The sequence below is a fragment of the Triturus cristatus genome, chromosome 5_2, assembly GCF_964204655.1.
Source record: "Triturus cristatus chromosome 5_2, aTriCri1.1, whole genome shotgun sequence".
NCBI lineage: Eukaryota > Metazoa > Chordata > Amphibia > Caudata > Salamandridae > Triturus > Triturus cristatus.
In genome coordinates, this window is record NC_140588.1 from 307,932,343 (window position 1) to 307,952,654 (window position 20,312).

The 20,312-nt window shown below is 42.7% G+C and overlaps 1 protein-coding gene across 2 annotated transcripts in view; it reads left to right on the forward strand.

Annotated features, from left to right (window-relative positions):
* The window catches only part of DROSHA (drosha ribonuclease III), a 533,090-nt gene that overhangs the window by 265,831 nt on the left and 246,947 nt on the right, over positions 1-20,312 (forward strand). For both annotated transcript variants that reach the window (XM_085607071.1, XM_085607072.1), the window contains exons 12-13: positions 272-346; positions 16,500-16,669. In XM_085607071.1, coding sequence (XP_085463197.1) covers positions 272-346; positions 16,500-16,669 — 245 coding nt within the window. The remainder of the gene's footprint in view (positions 1-271; positions 347-16,499; positions 16,670-20,312) is intronic.

Here is a 20,312-nt window from a genome sequence, read left to right on the forward strand (position 1 = left end):
TTTGAATGTTCTTTACACACTTTTGTAAGATTCGCAATAGAAGCTTACTATTTCAATGCTTCTTGATAATAATGTGGTCGCAATTGTATTTATGTACCTGAACAATGGTCATTTTACGTCTGTTATATATTGCTTGCTTGGATGGATCTCCTCTTTTTGTATTTCAATAAAAATCGATAAAACGTTTTGGAAAAAAATAAACTGACTGTCATGCATGTCATAATTCACATGCCCTGAGTTTTTAAACATTTTTCAACAATGCTTATTCCAGGTCCTGTTTTTGAAAATGGAGATCCCACTTGCCCACGATTTCATTTTATGCCACGTTTTGTGAGATCTCTTCCAGGTAAGCAATTGTATCTGTAGTCTGCGTCGGGCAGATGATTCAGATAGAATCTTGTTCGTTGGTTAAAATCATAATTTACAGCTAAATGTATAATATTAATTGTGCAATTGCTTGTTAGGCTGATTACCAATAATAAGCCTTCTCTCGCTCCATCTGGTGACGTCCAGTAAGAAAACTAGTATTGTTTCTTACCAAGGGACCTGACTTGGGAAGCTGTGTTACCAAAAACATTTTTCACGAAGTCGGTCAGTGGTTACAATGAGTATTTTAATAAAAACATATCCGATCCAGTCAAAAAACAATGCCCCAACAGGACAGGCTGACCCAATATGCAAAATAGACACCTTATCTGGTACAGTTAGTTGGTTGCACGAAATTATATTACAAGAAATGTTTTGTGCTGTGTAGCTTTTTTTTAGAAATATTTAGTGGTGAAGGCTCTGGAAATGGGGTTAACTCGCCAAACCGCTGTTGAAATTTTCGGTTTTTGTTTCATGCTAACATCTATGTAGTTTTCATAAATCTGAGAAAACTTTAACAAGGCTCCAGTAGGCTATTTTTTTCTAAAGACCATGTTTTGAGGAACAACCCTTGATCATTGTCAAGTTACACTGTCTTACCTAATTAATGATTCTTTTTGCATGACAATCGAGCCTAGGTGAATGGGTGTTGGTAGTTTGTAGAGCCTGGAAGCTGCCAGTACGGTCCCTAACTTGATAGAATTGAATCATGGGCATTTAAGTTTTTTTTTAAACATATATAAATAAAGCTTGATGCTTTACTGTTAACTTCAGTACAAAGTTTGCAAGAGTTTCTAAACTTAAATGAGGTAGAGGTTAAACTTTTTTTCTACATTCAGACATCTAGCCTTTGCCGTGTCTTGAATAAATACTTGTAATAATGTTTAAAATTGTGTGATAGCTAGTTATAATAATGCATTCACATGAAAAGCGCAGGTCCCTCAACTTGTATTCTTTTCACTTCGTTACTATTTCTTGCCAATGTGCCACAGTCATTCTGGAAGTACTCCCAGTGATCTGACTTTGGCACAGTATGTGCCTACAATAAAATACAGAATCACCATGTCCAACGTGAATATGAAATTAAGCCTCCATTCAGAGACACTGTACAAAAAGAAGTATTCAGCACGCGAAGGTCAGCATGGATACCCATCACCTAATAAATAAACTGTGGAGATGTCAGGAGAGAAAGGTTTTGAGCCCTTGCCTGTGGGTAGATATTCATGTTACAGTATAACCACTGTCTATGCAAATGATTCATTAATTGCGTCAAAAATAATTTTATGAATATAAATATTTTGTAACTTTTTTAATATTTAGCCACATAAACAATACATTACATAATTGTAATGTATTGTTTTAGTATTACCTCAGAGTCAGGCCGAATGTGAGAAATGGTCCAAGTTATAGTTACTCAGGTTGGGGTGATAGGGGATTGAACATCAAGTTACCACTTGAAAGCCTAGTGTTGATCACTGCAGATTTTCCACAGTTTTAATGTATAGAAAATCATGATTTTATTAAAGGCAAGGAGGCTAATATTATGCATAGTTCCATTATTACTACTCAAACAGCAGCAACATCACAAGGAATTAGAATACAAATAAACACTCTAGAACCCTGAACAGGCAGCCACCTTCCTCTTTGTAGCTGCGATGAACCAAGTCCCCAAAACAAACTCCTTCTTCTTCTGAATTCTCCCGTCTTTATCACCAAATCTCTTCTTCTTCGTTAACCTATAAAACAAACAAACTTATTATCAATCATGGAAGGGCACAGTGGAGGGATAATAATAGCCTCCGTGCCTTTAATAAAATCATGATTTTCTGTACATTAAAACTGTGGAAAATCTGCATTTTATAGCAAGGCCCGGGGCCAATATAATGCATGTTAAAAGTTATTCTAAAACCGAATCCAACTGGTGTTTGCCAGTAGCCCGGTGGCAGTGGGCTTGCTGGTTGACGCTTGGATTGCTGGTCGCGATCATCCTGCTCTCCGCCCCCGCTGATTACTAGCGCAGGCGATGTACATTTGTATTGTATTTTACTGCTTTTAACTCATCTTCAAAGTTTGTGCAGGTCTCTTACCTTTTGCGGTTTCAGAGGTGGGTTGCCAGGGCGGGTTGGTGCACTTGCGGGCTTCTAAGCAGCAACGGGCGCCATCTTAGATCGGGCTGCCTTCCTTCCTAGCCCTGCCCCTCCTCCACCGCTCCGCCCCTACTTAATCGTGCAGCATGTGTCAGCGCAGCGGACGAGCGCAGCGGGCGCGACGTAGGCGCGCCGGAGTTGCGCCAGAGTTAAGCCCGTCTGCGCCCGTCCGCGGCCGACCGGGGCTAGGGGCACGAAAGGCTGCCCGTTTACTTACGTACTCACCTGCATTACTACTCTCATATTGGGTCCCTGGAACGGTTGACCCTTCGATCAGTACCCACCTGAGACAGCTTGATTTATGTTCTTCCCCACCTTACCGTCCTCCTAGTATCAGCCCACCTTTATTTCCTTTATCCAATACACCATCCTGCACCATCTTGCCCCCCCCAGACCCCCCAGCACCAATTTGTAACACTTCAGCAATACTCTTAAACACCAGGTCTGCGGTTAGTCATCAATACGAGCTATTTGACTACATTGACACCCATAATCCAAACCTCATATTCTTAACGGAGACCTGGTTTAAGGCAGACTCCCTACCCAATGTATTAGCCGCATTGCCTCCATCATACTCTGCCATTCGAGCAGATCGGCCTGAGGGCAAGCGGGGTGGCGGAGTAGCCTTAATAGCCCGGACAGACTTCTGCTTCCAGATTCTCCCCTCCTTACCCATTCCTGAGGTAGATTACCTTGTAGCTCGTTCAACTCTCCATCAGGTACCATTCACCTTTGTCTTAATTTATCGTCCTCCCCAGCTAACCCCATCCTTTCTCCCTAGCATTCAGGCTCTCTTAGCCACCTTGGTGGTTAACAATTCATCGGTACTAGTGCTAGGGGACCTAAACTTTTGGCCCAATGAACCTGCTGAGAGCCCTCAATCCAAAGATTTTACAGACTTCATGATTTCCTTGAACTTCTCTCTGCTCACTCATGGCCCCACACATACCCACGGTCATATGTTGGATCAAATCTGGGCGCTAAATATTCCATCCACACCCCCCATAATTTCCCCGTGCTCCTGGTCCGACCATTCTATTATTTCCTTTTCCCTTGCACTGACCGCACTGGTCAAACCTCCTCTTCCTAAAAACATTTGGGTCAGGAAATGGGGTAAAACGGACATGCCCTCCTTCTGTTCAACTTTGGCCAAAACCGCTCCCGACCTTACAGATCTCACTGCTGCGTCGCAACTGACCGCCATTGATAATTGGCTGACTTTGGCAGGCGACGAATTCGCCCCCATGAGGCGACTCACTGTCAAGCGGGCCCATGCAGCCAATCGATGGTTCACCTTAGAGCTAAAAGAACAGAAACTAGCAGCTAGAAGAGCCGAGCGAGCCTGGAGGAAAGACTACAGCCCAGAGCTAAAGACTATATATCTGTCTGTTTTAAAAACTTATAAAGCGGGATTTCTAGCGGCTAAAACTGCATTCTATACCAGCAGGATTATGGCAGCTGAGTCTCGCTCAAAGGAAATCTTTACCGCGGTCCATGAATTAGCATTATCCAGTCGAACCACGACTACCATTCCCCCCTCTCAGTCCTTCTGTAACTCGCTCAATGAGTTTTTTATTGATAAAATACTCAAAATCAAACTTAACATGCCACCACCCTCCCTTGCATTTGTCAATTCTTCCCCTCCCCCCACTGTCCCCAAACTTAACCTTATTCCACCTTTAACTGAGGACACCTTCTTCTCATTACTTCACCGAGTCAAATCCGGTTCTCCCTTAGATTTTGCCCCCGCCCATATCCTCAGGGAAATCTATTTATCTTCCCCCACTCCCCCTTTGACCCTCCTCAATGACTCGCTAAAGAAGGGAAACGTTCCTGATATACATAAATCAGCGGTTGTCATACCTATTATTAAAAAACCTGACGCTGATTCTTCCTCCCCCTCCAACTACCGTCCCATTTCCCTACTGCCTTACCTAGCAAAAATTTTGGAAACTCACGTCACAACCACCTTAAGCACTCATGTTGAAATCAATCACTGTCTTTCCCCCCGTCAAGCCGGCTTTCGCCCATTGCACTCCACCGAGAAAGTGGTGATCTCGGTAATGGACGTGCTACGTGAAGGCATTGACACCAACCTTCCGCAAGCCTTGATTTTATTAGATCTGTCCGCCGCCTTTGACACGGTGGATCATTCCATTCTTCTCAGCCGTGTCAGGGCGGCGGGCATAGAAGGTTCTGCCTTCTCGTGGATTGAGTCCTTCCTCACAGGGAGGGCCCAAGCCGTCCATTTGGCCAATTTCACCGCTGACTTTCGCAAAGTGGAGTGCGGAGTCCCTCAAGGCTCATCACTTTACCCACTTTTATTTAATTTGTACATCTATCCCCTCATTTTTTCGTTACAGCAGATGGAGGTCACGGTGTTTAACTACGCTGATGATCTCCAGCTAATCTTTAATCTCTCCAACTCCCCCTCATCTGCTTCCAATGTTCAGACCGTAATGACATTCATTCAGGACTGGATGAACTGCAACCACCTCAAACTCAATCCGGACAAGACTGAGTTAGTCCTGACCGGAGGTGGTTGCAGTCCATGGACCTCTGCCCACTGGCCCTTGTCACTTGGTGCTCCCCCTCTTCCTGTCTCTAAGGTCAAAACTCTTGGGATTTTTCTTAACACACAACTCTCTATTCACTCACATGTGGGTTCAGTGGTCTCTGCTTGTTTCTTTTCTTTAAGGCTAATTAGGAAAGTATCCCGCTTTTTTTCCCTTCCTGCTTTAAAAATCATTGTGCTGGCCATGGTACTGTCGAGAGTTGACTATGGTAACATCATTTACAATGGAGCTCCAGCATATGCGTTCCATCGTTTGCAGCTCATTCAGAATCAAGCGGCTCGTTTGATCTATGGCTTACCCAAATAACATCGTGCCACTCCCCTGCTTAAAGCTTTGCATTGGCTCCCGGTGAGGGAGCGTGCCCTTTTTAAACTGGGTTGCCTCACCTTTCAGGCTAAATCAGGTACAGCCCCCGAGTTCATTTGCGCCGCCATAAAACCGTACCTCCCAGGTCGTGAACTCCGCTCTGCCCATAGGGCTTTCCTCATCATTCCTCGTTTCAAGAAAAAGAAATCTGGCGGAGCGAAATTTGCTGTTCTCGCCCCACTTTTCTGGAATTCTCTCCCTCCTGCTCTCCGATCTTCTCCGTCATACACACAGTTTCGGAAAGACCTTAAAACCCTGTTATTTGAGCAAGCTTATACTGTCTAGCCCTTCTGCCGACCGCTACTGCATCACTTAAAGCGCCATGAAACCGCATGGTATACGTGCGCTTAACAAATGCTTTTAAATTCAAATTCAAATTCAAATTTTCCACAGGCTTAAAGTAAAACTTCCTGAAAGTATCATCAGTTGACCAGTCAGCCGACCTCATAATATCACTTAAACTGTATCCCCTCATGAAAGCCTTACTTGCCATAGCTCCTCTCACTGAATGTGCCCCAAAAACACTAATGTCCACACCAGCCTTAATCAACACTCCTCTAATCCACCTTGCTAAAGTTGGCGTTGATACAGCCTTAAACGGTTTAACATATGAAATCAGTAATTGTGTACAATTTACTGATCTCAAACCCAAAGTTCTTTTCTCATATTCCTTTAAACAACTAACCACACATAAAACCCTATTCCCCTCATAAAGAGGATAAAAAATCGTTTTAGACATAGTCTTTGTTCTTTTCCTAATCTCAAAACAAACCCCTTCTGGCTGAAAAAACCTAGAATTCACCTCAAAAGCTCTTACATCTGAAACCCTCCTAAAATAAACCAGACACAAAAGCATAACCAACTTCCATGATAAGAGTTTCAAATCTAGACTAGAATTTGCACCCCAACTCTCCAATTCCCGTAAAACTACCGAAACATCCCAAAGTGAAGAATACTTTGCCCTTGGAGGATGCATAATACGCACACTTTTAACAACTCTTTTAATTAAAGCATGCTGACCAACAGGAATTCCATCTACCGACCTGCTGAAATCGCCCATCTGCTTGAATTCACTGTACTATACGCCAAACCTTCTTCAAACTGTTCTGACAAGTAATCCACCACCTCTACCACAGGTGCCGATATGGGATCCAAACCCCTCTTAATACACCAATCATTCCATTTCCTCCATGCCGAACCATATGATCTTGAAGTCTCCCTTGACCAGGATTTAGACACAAGATCCTCCGCTCTCTTTGATAATCCATGCATCTGCCATATTCTCCTGAAATCAACCAAGCTATCAGCCGTAACTGCCCTGACACCACCATCTCGTGAACATTCCCCTGAATATCCTGTAGAATTTCCCTCATGTCTGGCAAGATCACCGGATCCTCCACCAGAAGATCCATTACATCCGGAAACCAAACCTGAGCCCTCCAAAAAGGGATCCGGCCTCCAACTGTAGAAATCTATCAACTGAGCATTCAATCTGTCTGCAAAAAGATCCACCTTCAACGGACCCCATAACCTCTCCAAACTCAGAAAAACTTCTCTCTTCAGTCTCCAATTGCTTACATCCCTCAGGTATCTCGAATACCAATCTGCTTCTACGTTGTTCAACCCTGGTATATGCTGTGCCTGAACCTTTATCTCCCTTTCCAAGCAAAACTCCCAAAATTCCTTGCCAGCTCGGCCAACCCCTTTGACCGTGCTCCTCCCATTTTGTTCACATACCGAACCGCTGACAAATTGTCCGTTTTCAAAAGTAAACAACACCTCATCTGATCTTTTACAAAACTCTTTATCGCAAAAGATCCTGCCAGAAGCTCCAAGCAATTTATATGCATCTTTCCTTCTTCCTTCGACCACTGTCCCCCTGTTGCAACCATTCCACACCTCGCACCCCATCCGTGCATGCTCGCATCCGACTCTATCTCTATCTCTGGCATTTCTCCAAAAATTGCCCTCCGTTCCATGCATCCAAGTTCATTATCCACCAATCCAACTCCTCCTGAGTCTCCTGATTCATCCTCACTTCCTGCGAATATCTCGCATCCTTCCATAAATGATATGCTTTCAACCTCTGTAGTGCACGATAATGCAGAGGAGCCGGGACAATTGCCTGGATCGATGATGATGGAAGACCCAACAGACGTGCCAATTGTCTGAGTTATCAACTCCGCATTCCTGACTCTCCTCACTTCCTTCCTGATTCTCCTCACCTTCTCCATCGGCAACTTCAATACACATTCCAACGTCAGTATCTGAAAACCTAAAAATGTCATTTCCTGTTGAGGTATGACACAAGACTTCTCCTTGTTCACTACAAAACCCAGATCCTCTATGACCTTCACCGCAATCTCCGTTTGATCCCTCGCCATATCCTTTTCCTCTGCCATAATTAGATTATCGTCCAGATACACAATCAGACGAATTCCCCTTGATCTTAACCAGGCCACCAACGGCCTCATCACCTTGGTAAAGCACCATGGAGCTGACGTTAGTCCGAACGGAAGACTCTTGAATCTCCATCTTCTCCCTTTCCACCTGAATTGCAAAAGGTCTCTTTGCTCCTGACCCATTGGAATCATTAGATAAGCATCCTTCAAGTCTAACCTCGTCATCCAATCTCCTTTCCTCAACAAATCCCTCAACATGTGTATCCCTTCCATCTTGGAATGATTGTAACCAACCCAATCGTTCAGCTCCTTCAAATTTATTACTGGTCTCATTCCTTTCTCCTTTTTTTCCACCAAAAACAAATTGCTTATGAATCTGCCTTGTACTTCCCTTGCAGGCTCTATCGCACCCTTCTCTTCCAATGCTAACACCTCTTCCGTCACTAGCAACTCCATCTCTCTTGAGAATCTTAAAATTTGTGGTACTCTTACCTGAACTGGAGTACTGATAAAATCTATCCTGTAACCAGCAATAGTTTCCAACACCCAAGGGTCTTGAGTTATCTCTTCCCAACGTGAAACAAATTGGGCTAGTCTGCCGCCCAACTCTATTCGAGTAACAGAACGGCCTGCTCGAGATCTTACCTGAAAAACCTCTTGCTCTTCTCTCAGCACACGAGCCTCTTGCTCTTCCCCTTTGTCTTTGCGGAAAGAAACTTCCCTGATCTGTTCTTGTGAACATATATCCTCCTCCATAACTCGCACCATAGGGTCTTGTGCCTCTTCCAAAATTGCCTCTGGTGAAGCCCTGTCCTCGGCCGGGGAACCGACCCCGCGTTCGCCCGGCCGTTCCAAAAACCTTTCGTATGTCCTTCTGGACCTTTTGTAGGCTATTGAAGGTGCCAACATATCTGGCCATGTCCTTCACAAAATCATCTCCGAATAATAAGCCTTCGCTTTCCTCGCCCAACTCCCTGCCAGCCAATTCTGCAAGCTTCGGGTCTATTTTAAAGAGTATACTCTTTCTCCTTTCCAAGCATAAAGCTGCATTCGCATTGCCAAGCAAACCGATCGCCCTTTGCAGCCACTGGCGCATTTCATTAACATCCGCACCAGTGTTACTGCTATGTGCCTCCTCACACATATCAAAAACCTTCGTCAATGGGCCCAAAACGTCCAAAAGCCTGTCCTGGCAACCTTTTAAACCTTTGTCGAGACCTCTCCTTGGGTCTCTTCCTCCTTTATTTATGAAGGTCAGCATTTTCTGATCTAGCTCAGGTGTATATGACACCTTACTATTTAAACTAGGCCTTAGGCATTCAGAACGCAGCCTTGTTCTCACCTCCTTAGGTATCTCCCGCCTAATCCAAAATCTTATATACCTGGCTACGTGATCAGCCGGAGTCCACTGAGGAGATAATGGATGCTGAATCAACAATGGATCAAACATATCCTCCCCTTGAGGATCCACAAATTCCCCCATTTCCATTTTTATTTCTTTATCCTCATATTTCCTTTTCTTTACAGGAACCTCCTCCAAATCAGAATCCTCCAGGCTAGAACTACATGTTAGTTCCACATCACCTGAAGATGAACTCGAATCACAGGACACCGCACTGTGTTTCCTCTTTTGCGCCTTTACTGCGCTTCCTTTGGCCTTTATAGCCTTTTCCTTTCGAACCTTACGTTCGTTACCAACTATTTTCTTACTTTTTTCCACATTTTTCCTTTTTTCCTTCCTTTTCCCACTTACACCAGGCCTTCCTTCCTCTACCTCGACATCCTCAGTCGTCCAATAATTCTCTTCTTCACCACTTTTTTGTCTACTATCTCTTTTCCTCAAACTTTTCTCCAAAGTATCCTCTATTTTTTATCAATTGATGCTGACAACCCATCAAACATCTTTTCCATATAGGACTTCATTTTCTCCTCCATATTTCCATCTGCACCTTCCATCCTAAAAATTATTATTTTTTTTTAATTATTCCACCAATCAAAAATAAATTCTCTTCTTTATTTCCACCTTCTACCTTGATTCAAATTCTTCCTTCCTCACAAAAAATCTCCAACTTCCTCCTCACAAATACTCCTAGCCTCTCTCACATAAACACGACCTTCGCTGTGAAATAAAACGATCTCCCTGACAAACTGTCACCACATCTTATCTCCGTTTTCCCCAAAACATGGCTGAAAAATCTTCATTCATTTACACTGCACTTCCCCAATCTCTTAAAATGGCCGCCGTACGTCACTTTTGTACGGCGGCTCCAATCGCCCAAAACCTTTCAATACAAACGCGCTCCTTTGCAACCTGCCATGCGCTCGAGCCCCGTTACTCTTCGCGCGCCGACGCGCGCACAACAACACTCACCTTGTTCCCTCTCGCGCTCGTAACGGATCCTCCTTCACCATAACGGTAACCTTTCCAAACCATGCCTGCTTCTTATTTCGCCGCACAAAATATCCTCATTTTCCTGATCCCACTCAGACCTCCTCCCTCCAAGCCTCATACACGCTTATTAACCCAACATTTTCTTTCATTTTAAAGCTCCGTTTTTTTTTGTTTTTTTTTTTAAATAACCCTCAAGGCTCACCCCACAACATTAAAAACTCTAAATTGATTACTATTCCTCCCAATATTACCAATTAAACCTTCTTATCTTTCAATTATACAGCTCACACAATAGTACTTATCTTGTTGTTTGAGCAGCAACAAAAGAGGAAGGTGGCTGCCTGTTCAGGGGTTATATGCATGTTCAGGGTTCTAGAGTGTTTATTTGTATTCTAATTCCTTGTGATGTTGCTGCTGATTGAGTAGTAATAAAGGAACTATGCATAATATTGGCCTCCGGGCCTTGCTATAAAATTCATGCTAAATGTACATTATATCTCACTTGATTTGTACCCAATAGTTGGTAAGGCAAGTATCATTCACACTTTCAGTGGCTGTATTAAATATTTGTGGAAGCTTGTCTTCGGAGGGCAGCGAAAAATATTTTCAGTTTTTTTCTTATATGGCACCAACATACCATCTAAAGGAAGCATTTTGGTGCTTGAAGAGGGGCCATCATGGGGGAGAAGTTAGTGGGGTTTATTATAGAAGTGAATCTTCAACTACCTTCAGAAGAGCATTGCTCAGTAGTATGGTAGAGAAGCTATTAGAATGTTAGAGGTGTATGTATATGTTGGAGGGGGAAATGAGCTGTACATTTTGTAGGCTTGATGAGATGAGGTTTTGTGATAGCGAAAGGTAGCTGGTTTGAGAGGCCATTTGTTGTTCTCATGTGTTTGGCCATGGATGTAGATTGGCTTATGGGAAGAATGAAGGTTTGGAAGCACACTCTGCTGGGTTTTCCCTGACATAATTTGAGGCCTGGCAGAATGTGCGCTTCATTGAAACTTCAGAGGATTGTATAGACTCTTGGGTTTTTTAAACTGAAATTTGGTGAGCTTAGATTTTGGCAATCCTTTGTACAGGCTATTGCAGTAGTCAAATACGCCTGAGACAGTAAAGACAATGATGGTTTTGCAAGGCATGGTGAGAAAGTGGAGAACCATTTTAGCACACTAGTTTTAAGACTGCAGATAAGAGGACCATGAGAATGTGTGTTTAGGGAGGAAGAAGAGTCAACAGTGACTCCCCTTTCTGACTTACTTGGCTTGTAAAGGAGCAACCCCAAACAATTGATGCCAACAGTCGATGTGAGGTTAGTAGAAAATAGAGCAGTCTCTCATTTTGAACCATTGAGACAGAACTACTTGTTTTACTTCTGTTGAATTTAGGCAATATGGACCCGCACTGGTGGTCTTTAGAACGGAGTGTCAACAGCATACATTTATTAGTTGATCTGGAGTTTCATGACCAAGTGGGCGATGGTTCACAGTTACACACTGAAGAGAATGGGAATTAATCTGTGATTTGGGAGACGACGCAGGAACTAGATGAAGTGCCTGAGTAGAAACAGTCCAGTTTGGTAATGTACTTGCACTTTGAAATAAATAATCTAAATCAACAAGCATTGTCTCGGTCCCCTTCAATTGTTTCGAGTCTGTTCAGTGAAATCTTGTGGTCTTTGTTATCAAAATGCTGTTCAATAGCATTCAGGCAGCCTATCCTCCTCTGTGTCAGATTTTTCACTGGTCATTGCAAGCTCATATTAGAATGGAGTTGGTGCTTTTATGGGACGAAAGCAAGACTCGTGGTTATTAAGAGTGAGGTGAATTTTGTATTTTTATTTAACAATTCCATTAATTTTGTTTTCCTTCAATCCAACCATTCAGCCTTAAGCATAAGATATCATGTTGTTTAAATAAACTTACTGTTACAAATGTTAACCATCTAGATCATTTAATTGGAAACCTTCCCAATGTCAGACGTCTGTGTGTTATTTAAGGTCTTTGGCTCACACTGGCTCATTTCTTGGTGCCTTCCAGTTTTGGAGCTTTCACTACTTAATAAGTCACCCTCCTATTCAGTGTAGTAAAAGCATTCAGGGACAGTTCATCATTACTATAGATGCACTGCTATGTGTTACTTGGTGTGGCCTTGATATTTCCTCCAAAAACAGCAAACCTTGACAAACACTGTGGGGCAGCTAAGCCCAGCGTACACCACACGTTCAGCCACCATATACCAATCAAGGTTTCGACCTCATGCATCAATGGGGCGCAGCACATGGGTGCCTCACAGCTGCACAATATCCCTCATGGCCATGTCACAGAACAGCTGACTATACTTTGTGGTGGTTGTCCCCCCTGATGCCCACCATAGCAAAGTGAGCTGGTATGTCATACCTCGATCTCACCATCCTAGAGATGCAGTATTTTAATTCCTTACAAAAGTGTTGCATACATGGCGATCTATGGTTCGATTTTGAAGATATTTTTGGAGATTGGGCCATCTTAGATGTCAGTGGAATGTTTGCGAAGGGCCTGTAATTGGTGTGGGAAAGTGTGTCTCGGATGTATTTTTAACTAAGTGGTGTGGTAAAGAGAATCTTGGATATAGTTTTTCTTAATCAGCCATGTTATAAGGGGTGGGATCACCCTCTGAGGTTAGGGAGGCATTAGTCATGGCTTGGATTCAGGCTTAAGAATCTCAGCTCGAGCACTTGTGAAAATAATTGTGTCTTACATCATGGGATAGAGTAGAATTTTCTGCTAGTCAGTAATTTCTCATTTGAAAGGTCTTTAATGCAGTTGTGAAGTTGGATGTGAGGTCTTGGTCTACTGACATGGTTGCTGGGTGTGCTTTGAAGTCTGTTTTCTCAGTGCATAATCTATTTAGTCAGATTGATTAGGAAAAGTGTGAAGCTTAAAAGCCAGAGAAAGGGGCATATATAGTAATTCGAACTAAATGAAATTGCAAATCTTCTAAAGCTAGCTGTTCTTATAAACCTTATCCAGTCCCCCCTGGTAGTCAGTCATGCAGCCCAGGCCTTACCAAACCTTACAGAAATTGCAGGAGCTTTTCATTTCACTGAAAGCTATAGATCCTGAGTTCTTTAGCACAGACACCGGGATTATCTAACAGAGTAATTATTTCTGTATCAACAGGAAGGTGGATATTTAGTGTAACAACTAACCCTGGGCGTAGTTTGCGAAGTAGTGCTACGCGAAGTGCACTTGGCACTACGCCAGCTACGCGTAGCTTCGCAAACTGCGTACTGCACTGTGCAAGATGCTGTTCACACTGATTGCACAGTGCCGGATGCTTGTCCGCACTCTGCAATCAGTGCAAACTGCATTTTGCACAGTGCAAGCGGTCGTTTTCTGCCGCTCGAGTAGATTTCTACTCGAGCGGCAGCTTTCTCAACGCGGACTAATAGCTTCTCATCGCGAGCGGTCGCGAGCATACATGACCACTCGCAATGAGAAACCTGACCCCCGCGTTGAGAAGCTCGCTGGGAGGCTTATTTTCCACGCTGGTGATAGGCAACTTGATGTTGCTGATCGCGAACGAGGAAAAAATCTCGTTGGGATGTCATTTTGCTTGCACGCAGTCTCCCACTTGACGTTGACAACCTCGAGCAAGCAAAAAACGACTGCTGCACTACGCTACGCGTGTTTGCACTGTGCTACGTGCAATTCGCGTAGTGCGAAGTAGCGCAAACTACGCGAGTGTAGCGTAGTGCTGTGCCCAGGCTTAGTAACAACAAGAAACTAGAATGATCACATAACTCCATGACCTACAATGCTTCAGTGTTATCAGAATAATTATGGAACCTATGTGGCCCTGGGTCAAGATTTCTTCCCCCAGAGGTTGTCACCCAATGACTTTTGACTATAGGCCAAAAGAACGTGGCTGCCAACAGCTTATCTAAATGCATATTGAGAACATGAGAGGAGACTTTCTAAGCAGATTACATATGGAGGAGAAATTGTCTGAGCTCGAAAGCCAAGCCCTTGCCAGCATAGCTGCTGTTTGGGGGATGCTGGCAGTCAATATATCTCGATCTTAATTTGTCATCATTAATATTCATAAGCACTGAATAGTTCTGCCCACTTGCAGGATGCAAAAGTGCAGCGAAAAAACTTCAAATAAAGCAACACGGAAAAATGTCTGTGTACAGAAGACATTTGCATTAAATTTTTTATCTTTTACAAACCAACTACAGAAAATAACAAAACCCATGTATAAAATTAAGAATTGGTTAAAACAATTTTAAAGTGCAAAAAAATGAAATAAAATGTCATAGGCATACAGTCAAGTATAGAATGTCTAAACACTGCCTTTGGGTCCCCACGCTCCCAGCATGCAGAACAATGACAGTTGCTCAGTTATTTTTTTTCTGGTTCAGTAAGGATCCCAGAGCAAGGGTTATGCTTTTTGATAACCATTAAATAAAATATTTTGAGTGGTATATTTTATGTTTAACTGGCGTCTTTTGCTCTTCATAGAGTTCTGAAACCTTTTTACTTCAACTGTGGTTTTAAACAAAAAATTTTCCTGATTTTTCTTAGTCAGTGGAGACTTACTTTTTTATCAGGAATTTGCTTGTTAGGGCTTTCATTTGTGAATTCATCGATTTCCTTCTCCGAGTGGTTTCACTGAGGAGAAACCATGTTTTTTCTTTAGAGTCTTTGAGGGACAAAATGTAACACCGTGCTGGACTGTGGTCCGTGGCCTTGTAAAGTTGCTTGCTTCTTTAACCAGCATAAGTGTCAGTGCCGCAAAAAGGACATGGAGGAGCTATGTTCCTGCAGCCCTCTGACCCTTGCTCTTAAATCTCAGAACATGTCCCTAAGAGGTGTGTCTTGCACTCACCTGAGTGTCCTTGAGACATTTCACATCACGGAGAGGCCGTAATGACACGGGAGAGTGAGTCCCTCGGTGTCATGGACCTAATGGAGGTTTCCTTGATGTCAGGAGGACACCCTCCATGTCAAGTAAAGTCCTAGATTGGTCCCAGAACATCATAGAAGGTTCGTTTGACCTCAAGACATAGATAGGCCCTCACAATTGTGGGTGTGGGGTACCCCAGAATTGTATCTCAACCAAAATGTACATATTCATTGGAGCGGAGACTGTGTTAAACCTCAATTTTATGAGGCAATGTGTCCCCATCTTGAGGCACCTCCCAATGCATCAAAGATCAGAAATACAATGCATTAAGTAAATCAGCCCACTTAATAACTGAGTTGAAGATCAATAAAAAGTTAGAGGGTTTTATTGCAAAATTCAATATTAAAGCAGTACAGAGTCAGTGCAACGCGGGCTCTAAATGAATGGGCAATACATAGAACTGCAAAACCAGAAATTATTCTGAGTCCCTAGTGGGCAGCAAAATAGGGAGAATGATGGACAGCATTCCTTATAGAAGAGGAAAGTTAATGGATCACCCCCAAAATCAAGGGCTTTTATATATTATTTTTGCATATGAAACTACAGAAACTGAAGAATCACTGTGGTGTGACCAAATACACCATTTCATTAGCAAATCTGAGCACATGAAAAATAAACATCATATTGCCCTAACACTTAAGCACAAGCACAATGTTCGAATAATTATTCAACACACTCTATGCTAATGTTGTCAGGAGGTGCTAGAACAAACTAGATATATTAACAATAATGTGTTATATGAATGAATAGGGGACATTGAACCAGTGGAAGGACCTTGGTGTTCAAGTTGAAGGTTGTGGTTGAGCTGGGGAAAGTTAATTGATAGCGTAAACAATGACAGTGGAAATAAACCAGTACCTCTTAGCTTAACTGTGTGCTGCACAATTTGCAAGGGGAGACATGGGCAGCTGGAAAGCACAAGTGACAGGGTGATTTCTACTTTGAAAAGCATAATTGAAGACAGTATTTCTACATATAGAGAATTTATTTCATAAGCAATAATAATATATCAGTGTATACATCTGTAATCGAGATAGAAAAGACATTCTGCTCATTGTTAATGATGCAGAAAAATATAACTCCATAAAAACGTTCACAACATCATGAACAGTAAATAAACATAACAAAAAGATGTTTCAACGTTATAAGGTAGACCTCATCTGTATATGGTGGTTGTGTGTGTATATATATTTATATGTAATTTTTAAAGTAGTAAGCTTGGGCCTTGGGTGTTTATGTACAACATTTGTATCAGCTTTTGGATTAAAGATGTATCTTTCTGTTTCTTGTTTTTAAGATGGGGGTAAAGAGGTGTTGTCCATGCACCAGGTTTTACTTTACTTGTTAAACAGTACTAAAGCTCTTGTTCCCGAGGAAGAACTAGCTGTCATGCTGCAGTGGAATCAGCTTGATTGGCAAAAGTATGCTGAGGAGTACAAAGGAATGATTGTTCTTAATCCAGGCATGGTATGTATGTCAGTATTCTCAAATGAATTCATAAATGCACTATTTCTCCGTCTCCAGCACGCTCCATTAGCCTGTCACAATCCATATGTCAACATGGAATGCTGAATTTTCCTTTTCCGCTGATTTTAATTGTAAAATCTATTGTACTCATCTTGCTTATGGAGCACCAAGCTAAGGGCAATTTAGTTTTTATAAATGTATTTCAATATTTATTGCAGGGTTGCATGTTGTCCTGTTTACTTAGAAGTAGCAAAACGGGGGTGAGAATGATATGGTAGCGAGCAATTGTCCATCCAGAAAATTTCATTTCAAGCAGTGTATGTGGTGCAGCATTTCTTTTCGGTGGGTTTTCCTCACAATTCCAGTGTTCTTTGAGGAATTTTTATTTGATGACTGCTGCCTCCATTATACAGAGGGGTCTGTCTGAGGTTGTGGATTACCATTAACAGTGATGGGACGCTATCCATTGCATCTGAGTAAGAAAAATTTGGGTCCTGGTGTGGAATCCACTTTCTCATGTCTCTCGATACTGTGTGAAGTTTGCCTCCCCCTTTTTAAGCCTCTGAAACACCTGTTCTTTAAGGATAAACCCTTCACACGCACCACCTGCTGGAACCTGCTGGAACCCCAATTGAGCAAATTTCCAATCACAAGGTTCCTGGTTCTGCTTTGCAGTAATAACTTCCTAATAAGCACATTGCAGCAGTGAGACTGGGTGCTCCTTCGAATCCCCACTGAACAGATTCAGCACTCTGAGGTCTACTTCAAGCTAAATCTTCTAGGAAAGCCAATAATCCCAGTGACAAATGCATTTCTTTGAAGATTTTGTCCAACTTCTTAAATGGGTCTCATTACATATATAGAAATTTGTCATCTGGGGTGGCTGCACCAGTATGCAGAAATATCAACATTCTCTGAGAGAGGAGAGGTTTTCTAATTCCTGTTACAGTACCCCATTACATGTCATTCTTTTGATGGTGTTTTTGTCATCTTGATAGCATGAGATTAAGGCCTTAAATTGAGGAAAAGGAGAGAGTGCAAAGGACCAGTACCCTTTTGCAGTGGCATTGCTCCTCAGGGTCCTTTACTGAACTTGTGCCAGAGGCTGAATACAGCCTGCTCCACAAAATGCCATCTTTAAATCTTAGGCCTCCCTATGAGGAAAATGTGAGCTACCATAACATTTCGTAGTTGCCCATGAAATGTCATCTTAAGTTCTTATAGGAACCACTCACCTCAGTTTCCTCACTAGATGACCTGCACTATCATGGTCACACATCCTTTCTTAACTTTTCGGCTAATTTTAATTCAGATGTCTAGTTCTGTATCGTTTAGATACTGAACTCTTATAGTTGTGTAACTATTTTTCGCCACTCCAGTTGTCACCGCAAAGGATTCAACAGTAACTCCCATTTCAGTTTGAAACCAGGATTTAATCCAACAAAGGAAATAAGTGATACCATCATAAAATCCACAAGGTCTGAATCCTTCGTAGGCTTCTTATGGACACCATAACGTAATATCTGTGCTCCGGATCACAATCAGCCAGTTGAAAAACCCACCATCCCAGGGAAAGCTCCTAAGATCTAGATCAGCCTCACTCAACAAAGCAGTCTTATGCATTCATGCTAAAGGCCGTGTTAGTCCTGAATTTATTCTACCTTCGCAACCTGCTACCTAGCATAGGCATGTTTTCTAGGTTAGCTCCTTTAGAATTGCACAGGCAGTTTTAACCCAAGAGAGCAGCATGTTATGGCTCAGTCAGATTCAGCATGGACTCAACCACACTCCACAGTGTTCAATGTTCTGGTATTGCATGCCAAAAGAGAACTAGTTTGTACTTACAGGAAACATTCTTGTGCTGACTCTTCTACCTACAACAGCTCTAGGAAAACGTACATGGCTAACCAGTATGCGATGTATATCAAAGCAAAGGCTTGCAAGCCCTACTACAAAAGATGATCAGAATGCAACTCTGTCCCTGAAAAACTTGAACTCTCCAGCATTGCACATGTTATCACTCCACATGCTTGAATCATTCCCTTTCATCCAGTTCAGAGACCCGCTGTGGTTTACAATAGCAGTATACCACAAAACGGGCATGCCTGAAATGCAGCAGAACAGAATGAATTTAGTTGCTGAATCGCCAGAGTGAAAATACTCCAGCCAAGGAGATAGATGTAATCTGCACTCCTCTGCCTCTAGAGGCCGCAGATTTCTTCTGCACATCGTGTACTCAGTGATTTCTACATAGTTTATTTCTTCCTAGAACTCTGATTTGCCTTGCTTTTTTGGGTTTCTTTTTCTGTGGACTTATCCAACCCCTCTAGCAGTTTCCCTGCATTTTAATTAGGGACATTATATACTACATCATGACTAAATCTCTTTAAAAGGCACTCTCTAGACCATGTGCCCCCTCTGGTTTAAAAGAAAATATTTTCTGATGGCCCGATAACTAGAGTATTGACTGTAGCACAAGGTTCCGAACTGAAAACTCTCCTGTACATGTTATGCTGAAACATAAAAAGATTGTGAGACCCTAATTCTATTTTTTCAGCTAAAGTATTTATAATGGATTTTAGATCTCCTATTACCCCTGCCTATGTAGCAGACTGGATCTTAAAATATTTTGTCAGCCATTCTTAATCACTGGCTCCAGGTGGTACTGTTTGAAGTCCGTAACGGTGACATGCCAACCACTGTATACAGTACCACATGGGCCAATACTTTTATTGCTTTTCCTTCCACTTTGTTGGTAATTTTAACATCAAAGTACAAAGGCTTTAAGCCCTGCAAGATATGCCTCTGTCCTATGTCAGTTACTGACAGTCATACTTTTAGTGCCAGGGGAAGGATCATCATCCTGCGTTGACACCTCTATCAAGGAACGCGTCAAAAGGCGTTAAGTGAGAGGGAAGCCAAGCATTCTGACTTAACAATAAAGGAAATGTCTAAAGCACCTTGCACTTCTTCAAGAAGGTCTCAATTGAAATTCTTATCTCTTTCTAAAATATTGCATATAAACGTGTGAGAAACATGGTTTTGCAGCGTGAATCTTTCTGGATTCACTATGCTGTGCATTATTCCGCGATCTTGTGGTTGGGTCCGGATTCGTAGTCTTTTCTTTGGTTTTTTTTTTTTTTTTGTAGCCCAGGTGGGCGGCGACGACCCACCATTTGGTGCACCTCCCGTGACGTCGTCGTGCTTCCTGCGGAAGTCCCACCTTTGGGGCGCCATCTTCAGATTCTTTTTTCCGCCGTTGGGTCTGGATCGTCATCGGGAAGCTCCAGAGTTACAATCGAAGGAAGAAGAAGTAAAAGCGAGTTTCGTCGATAAAGGACTACGAAGATATCACAGGAAAGGAATATTTCACATCAGGAGCGCGAAGAAGGAAGTGTTCCACCTTTTTTCTTCGACGCCCTTGGAGAATGCGCGCTCAGAGGCCCTGAGCGCAATGGACAAGACGCCATTCAAGTTCTGCCCTAACTGCCACCACAAGTTCGGGCAGAAGGACCAGCATCCGGTCTGCAACCTCTGCCTACCGGTCGACCACCAGAGCAAGGACTGCAACGCCTGCTCAGCCTTCGCGCCGAAGACGCTCCGGGTGAGAGAACGTCAGCGAAGAGCCAACGCCAGCATGGAT